Genomic DNA, 7,625 nt, shown 5'->3' with positions numbered 1-7,625 from the left:
GCAATCATAAGAGTAAAACATTTCTAAATTGCCAGGTATCGGAAAAGATGGGAGGATCCTATCGATGTGGTAGGCCACGTACAAACCAAACTATGTGTTTTCTGACTCAATGTCACCACTGAGGTCAGGTCTCCTCACGTTGAACTTCTGCTTTTAGAAGTTTAGACGTGTTTCACACCGTGGATGTGGTAACATTTGCCAATACATAGGACAGGGACTTCTTAGGGACTTTCAAAGCTATAAAGACAAAATGCCTATATAAGAAGTGAGATATACAGTATATATACAGTCACTTTAGGCACCCAGATTGTTCTCAGTTCTCTCTTCCTTTAAGTTGCCTGTGATTCCTTACAGAAGAACAATTCATGTTAGTTCCATGGATGATGGTTTTTTTTTAGAGTATTTAAACATTATGATGTTATTTGAGTATTCATTCAAAACCTTTGTTTTTGTATTTTTTACATTTCTACACATCCTGCACACTTGATTTGATGTCAATGTTTGCTGTTCATAAGATTTCATGATGGAGGTAGTGTCATGAATCCCTCTGAGTTGCATGTAAGTTTTTTAGACACACGGACACCCACAACTCACAATCTTAAGTGTTTGACGAACAGATGTGTGTGTTGTGTGTGTTTAAACTAACATGCAACTCAGAGACCGTACAGCCAAAAATTTAAAAGTCCATCTTTGAGTCCTGTTCTGAAGTCTACCTTTCAAGACAACATCTGCACCTCATGAGGCCTGTGAGCAATCACGTCTCCACATTCACAGAACCTCAGCAACAAGCTCTTATTACAGTGAACCAGCAGGCTGCCATGCTTTGATGCAGTTACAGCACCGATTGACGTCGGTACTTGAGCCAAGCATGTTGATTTCTCCAGGGAGGCAATAAATGCTTGCACATGATGAAATGGCATAAAATTCAGGACTGTGTTGGTGATAAAGTAAACCACAAATGTTAAAGCTACTACATCAATGGATTGATATTTGAAGGGGTATGTGATGTGGGTCCAGGTTTGCACACTAAAATGATTGCAAATAGTCTGCAGGTTGTATTGAAAGTTTAGATAAAAATATAAATTTCCAATTTGTACTAGTTTCAAGCTAAGGTATAGTTTTCTTTAAAAAAAAAAAATTAACACGTACATTCAAAACTTAAATTAATATTTTAATTTGTGTTTCACTGTATATTTTTATTGTATATATTAAAATAGGAATTCACGGTTGTACGAGTTGTGTGGTCTTTATTTGGTCCATTTCTGCCACCTTTTGGACAGTATGGAAAATTACAAGGTAACAGAGCAAACATTGTGCAAGCAACACTGATTGTGGTTCTCATGGAAATGCACTCTAAAACTGATGAATGTTTTTATTCATAAGAATACAGGTCTTTGAAAATCAAAATGCATTACTATTTGATTATATTTAAAACAAACAACAGACACATAATAGACAAATTTGCACATTCTCTTTTTAGAGAAACATTATATGCAAACGCCTTAATTAACAAATGTTTTCATTAAATGAATATTCTTTGGCTTTTTTGTCCCCAGAAAATGAAAAAAGTTTTAACTGTTTTTAGAGGGACCTTGCCTGCTACACTCAGGAAATGCTTTTTTCTTGCCATAATGTCAAATATTACATAGGTTAAAATGTTCTATATTACTGCTAATGCTATTAATTTCAGAATTCCTTATAAACTGTCTATCTTATGGCAGCAGAGATCCATCACTTCTGTCAGATCACAACAGACTGAAATTCAATAATTCTTCGAAATATATGGGAATATACTGGAGATATAATAATGTATAATATATAAAATAATACATTTCCTATATTTTTCTAATAAAAGAAAAGCAGCAATTCCTTATGTATTATCCAATATATTGAATTATATTATGTATATTATACAACATTTTCTATATATTTTCAAATTTATCTTAAATGTATACACTGACAGAACATATATAGGAAAATATGTTTTGACCAAGGCATATTTTGTCAAAAGCTCCTCGTCTCAGAATTACATCTGCTTAGTACCAACAGGGGGCACTCTTGACCACACACATTTAGAGTATCATACAAAGGGTGCAGGTATATTGCAGGCATTTTCCATTGTATAGACCAACTTGTGCAGCAGACTGCTTTTTATTCTTATACTGAATTGTAATCATGTTTAAATAAAAGCACAGTGCTAAACTGCCTACAAAAAAATGACACATAAAGCACGTTTGACATGGTAGATGATCACTATCCACTTTAAGTTCACATAATACAGCAGTCAAGACAACTCCACAAATGGCACTTTATCAATGACATTAAGATATTTTTCTTAAACATTCACAAGAATCTCAATCACAGATGGACATCATCAATTTAAGGCTTGAAAAACAATATACTTCAAAACAATCTATCAATAAAGAATCATTTGATTGGTGATTCAAGGATTTCTTCGTACTCCTCTCTTTTGCTCTTTCCCACCCAGTAAAGCTTTACGGCGGCCAGCAAAACAACACTGATGATGATGATGAGACCCCCGATGATGTCATAGACTGAGGGAACCATACGGAGAACGACAAGCTGCAGAATCATAGCAACAACTATCTCCATGTGCTGCACGGTGCTGACAAGTGCAGGGTGGAATTTGTTGAGGGCGTAGTAAACCCCCAGGAATGCCACGGTGGAGCAGATGCAAATACTGATGAGATACCCCCACGTCTCTGCGTCCAGCGGAATGATGGGCTCCTGTAGGATGAACATAGTGGACAGCCCCCATATCATTCCGGTCCAGCCGAAGGTGAAAAGTGCTACCCACATACTCACCTTTTCTTTGATCGCCCGATATATGATCATTGAAAGGGCGGCCATCAGACCTGCCATGACTGTCATGGTGTATCCAAATGCCTCTTTCCAGAAACCCAGAGATTTATGCTCGCCTACAATGTTAGGAATCATGACCAAGCAAAGACCAAAGACGCTACTGATGACCGTCACCACGTCTGTCATTCCCAATCGCTCATCAATGAGTAAAAACGCCAGCACAGCGCTAAAGGCTGTCGTGGTGGCCCTCCACATAATAGTGCCGTTGCTGGGCGGCACGATAGCAAAGGAGGTATAAGCACACGAGATGGAGATGACGTTGCACACGCCATAAAGGAAAAGCCGCAGTCTGTAGCCCTTGGGTCCAAAGGCGGGCTCCTTGTAGTAAGACACAACACAAATGGACAGGATCTGGATGTCAGAGCGGATGAAGAGAAGTTCCAGCGATGGGACCTTCGAGCGGTCTGCAGCCAGACGTGTGATGAGAGCCACGCAGCCGTGAGCCAGAGCCGCCCCAAACAGAGCGACCCATGTCATGCGTGAGGAGAACACAGAGGCCTCCCCAAAGCTCTGCAACTGACCTCCCACCCCTTTTTCTTTCTGATCCCCATGCGGTTTTGAAAACGTTCTGCCAGACCTGCTGGACGTCAGTCGCTTTCTGTCTGAGGTCTCTTCAACAAATGAGCCAAATTCTTCGAAAGATGGAGCATCGTCGTAGCCCTCATCTCCAGGTTGGGGAAAGTGAGTGGCGTATTTGACCGTGACTGTGTTGGGGTGGATTTTGACTCTCTTCTTGGAGCCAAGCAAATGCTTTGTCGGTGGCTCGTCCATTTTGGAAAACCAGCTGCCGAGTAGCTTCTGAATGTGAAGGGAAAGAATTGCACACATCATTCATAAATAGTATTAACTCAGTAGTAAAGTTAACATGAAATATCTCACAACATCGTTCTAGCATGGCACATATGACAAGCTTTCTGGTATACAGGGAAGATACAGTATGTATTTGCATATGTAGGTAACAGTCAGATCTTTGAGAGAAAAAAATACGTATTGTTCCAGATGAAAAATACAAGGCAAACTCTACTTAAACTAGTCTTTTGGTATTGCATTTGTTCATTTTACATGTTGATTAATTGCAAATGGGGAGATGGGATATATTTATGTTGTTATAACTGCAATGAACTATGCATTTATATGGACAGAAATATTTGAGCTATTTTAAGGACATGGTTTATGACAATGACGCTTTATTCAATGACGTCACTTGACGCAAAAACTTGTAGATGATTCAGCCATCGGTGAATGACATTTGGCATCTAATCAAAGACCAGAACCGATCGCGCGCATACACCGATTTTATGAATGAAGCAGAACGCGCGCAGTCGGTCTCTAGTACTACACAGAGCTGGGACGCATCATCCTTAAATCAAACATGAAAATATAATTGTTTATCTTTAATATGAAACTCTTTACGGATTTCATAACCAAGTATGAATTGGAAAGCTGCTTAAAAGCAGATGCGCAGCGACAAAGAAAGCAGATTTCCAAATGAACATCATCTCACCTGTCCTCTCAAATACCTCTCGCCATTGAAGATCTTGGATGAACTGTATAAAATCCTTCGATGATTTTTCTATTTGTAAGTCAACATGTTTCGTCCTCGCATGTCTTTCTGTGCGTGGCATTCATGGATTTCTCTGCACGGATACTAGGGCACCTCAGCTGGGTTCGCTGTGGGTTTTCTCGCAGGATGCTTGCAGGAAGGCAACACACCGGATCGATCCCGGAGATCTCAGAAGAACGGCTTGCATCAAACGTGATTTGGAGGGTGTAGACGCGTGCGTCAATCAGGGGGAGGAGCGTGCCATTGACGCAGTACAACTTTTCCTCACATCCTTTAAATGACACGTTTAAATGTCCTTATTCCACAGAAGTTGTTATCCCTTCTGACAGCGGGTAAATCATCACACAAATGTAATGTAAAGAATACAAATTACATCTAGACTAAGACTAAGGCTCTTACCAAAGGCTTTGTACAATTTCCCTATAGTTGTAACCATAAAAATAGCTATAAATGTAAAAGTTAAAAAAGCTTTAAAATTATAGTTAGCCTGTTATATCAATTATGTATTATTTCTTAAATGATGTCATATTATAAAATATTTTTGTAGAAATTGTTAAATCATATAGCTTTAATATGAACATAATTGAATTATGTTAATTGCAAACATACTGCATTATTATAGGTTTATGGAGCAAATAATTCTGTATGCACTGTTGAGACAAAGAAGATGACTTCTCAGTGTTATAAAAAATAAAAACTGAACACTGCCCTTTGCAGCCTTTTTCATCATGCATCCTAAATGTGATGAGATTTAAGAGTCAAGAAGTGCATCATTTATATTTCATGATATGATTTGATCCCTGGGACTCCTGTTAGCATAATGATGGGAGATCTCAGCAGGTGCATTGACCTCCCATGAACTAATTAATATTCTGATAGCTTTTTCAGAGACATAGTTGTGTTTGCAAATATATTTTAAAATAAGAAAGTTGAAAAAACAGTTAAGTAGATTATTGCAGATCTTTGCATGACTTTTTAGTTGAGGATCATTTTAAAATCCAATTTGTATATTTCCCTAATTTGTTAATCCTACAAACAATTTTATATCTTCATTATTATGTGTTGAGTGAATTTGTATGACTCCTTTTTAATTAGCTGTTGACTGCTTTTAATATTAAGAATAACCCACAAAGTCCTCTGAAAACAGCAAGGCCCTGTTTCCATAGTAACCAAAACAGTGTTCACCAGAACATGCAGTTCAGTCTAGAGGACCATCCATTTGTCTTGAAGTATTTGTTTTTCATGCTCAAAATAGCCAGCGTGTGATGCTCCCTGAATAAACACTATACATGTGAGCAGATTCGTTATTAGCACGACATGGTCTTTGGTACATCTGCTAACATGACTGGCCGGGTAATTATGAATTTTTATGAGTCAGACAGGAAGCTCGATGACTTCACACGACCCAAAGTATCATCAGTGTTCCATTTCCATTGATTTCACAGATTTTTACGGTGTATCAGAAAATGTCCTCACCATCTCTGTTTGCCTCTAATGGATTGATGTCCATTTCACCACATTGTGTCAGATCAAAGATCCTTAGAGACACATCCAAGATCTTTTCTTCTCTTTGTGTTGGAAATGATGGATGAAACTCATTTTACAGGTACAAGAAAAGAACCTTACCATGCTAATGTAATTATTTCTTTGAATGGGGTTTCATAAACTTAGAGAACACATAAGTGAGTGAGCATGATTTATCCTGCGAATGTTTATTTTTATTACGTTGTTTCCAAAATGTACCACAGACTGATATGTTATACCAAGTTGAGTACACTCTTAGAAATGAAATGTTGTATTTAATTAATAAAGTTATGTCAACTGGTCCCACAAAACTTAGTTGCTTAAATGGAAAAGGTAATATACAATTAATCGTAACATAATGTTTTAAGTAAATCGCTCATAACTTTGTTAATTAAATGGTACATCAAACACTTATTTTGAATAAATGTAAATTATTGTCTTGAATTTAATGACTATAGCTTGATCTAAGATGACCTGATTTAGTTCAATTTATTTAACAGAAATAAGCTTTGCTAATGTTATCCATTTGTGTTGATTGTACTAAATGATTGGAACTTAGAGCAACTAAGTCTGTAGGTCAAATAAAAACACTAAAATAAAATGAATTGCTCAACATTTTTTATATTATACATTTGTAACATTTATTAGACATTATCTCATTTAACTTCAATAAGATGATATTGAGAAAATAGAACTCAACAGTAATGCAAAACAATTATTGTTACAGCCCACGACCTAACCAAAGGCAACACTTTTCTGAACAAGGGTAACCACCAAACTCAAAAATATAACTAACTCTTTAAAACTTTTAAGATAAATGAACATTAAACACTAACAAGTGTTTCTTTTTACTGAAAAGTGCACAATATAAAACACTTATTTAAGAAAATAACTCTCAAAATGCAGTGTACGCAAAGCACGCTGGGAAATATAAGTCCTCTGCCCTATTATAACTATTTTATGTTAACACAACACAACTCCTTTATGTTGTCCCAACATGAATGGATTCAGTTATATGACTAAACATAAAACAATCATGTTGTAACCATATTTTCCAAAAGTTGTGTTGATTTAACTTAAGCAAGTTAAGTAAATTGAACAGGCAGCAAAAACATTTTTTTTGAGTGTATGGATTTTCACTTATTGGTGGTTCATTTCACTTAATACATTTTTACAATGTGTGTACTTTCCCTTTTGCATGAACATAGAAACACAGATAAATATACTCCAGCATGTCTTTCCACTCAAATGTTTTGATGACATAGGCCATAATGCAGCATTAGCCAATATTTGCTCTTCCAAAACATAATAGGTACCTGGGTTAACATGTTCTGAGCTGATGCTTTTTATCAGTACGTCAGAGTAAAGGCACAGTTTAGTGTCTTATCTTGAGTTTTTTTCAGCATTTGATGAAACACAATTTATTCATAAATCAACCATTAACTTCCAAAATCAACCTGCTCTCCCTTTGTATCTCTGCTGAACCCAGCTAAACATATGTAGTAGTTTTTATATCTGGGTGAAGGCAGAAAACCATGATGTATTCCTGGAATAGTGATGTACTGTGGACAGAGTGAGATAATAACCTTGTCAGAAGAGAGGAGAATTAGATTTATACCAAAGAAATACACCCTTTTCTGCAAGAATACAAATA

The 7,625-nt window shown here is 36.7% G+C and overlaps 1 protein-coding gene across 1 annotated transcript; it reads right to left on the bottom strand.

Moving 5' to 3' along the window:
• Positions 1–1,347: 1,347 nt before the first annotated feature.
• slc35g2a (solute carrier family 35 member G2a) lies at positions 1,348–4,604 on the bottom strand. Its single transcript, XM_056743838.1, has 2 exons — positions 4,388–4,604; positions 1,348–3,681 (listed from the first exon to the last, which is right to left on the bottom strand). Exon 2 carries the CDS (start codon positions 3,652–3,654, stop codon positions 2,428–2,430), a length of 1,227 nt encoding a protein of 408 aa, XP_056599816.1. The 5' UTR covers positions 3,655–3,681; positions 4,388–4,604; the 3' UTR covers positions 1,348–2,427.
• Positions 4,605–7,625: the final 3,021 nt, after the last annotated feature.

The sequence above is a fragment of the Triplophysa dalaica genome, chromosome 3 (assembly GCF_015846415.1).
Source record: "Triplophysa dalaica isolate WHDGS20190420 chromosome 3, ASM1584641v1, whole genome shotgun sequence".
Lineage (NCBI taxonomy): Eukaryota > Metazoa > Chordata > Actinopteri > Cypriniformes > Nemacheilidae > Triplophysa > Triplophysa dalaica.
The sequence above is the reverse complement of the archived record's forward strand: the minus strand, read 5'-3'. Positions and strand labels throughout refer to the sequence as shown.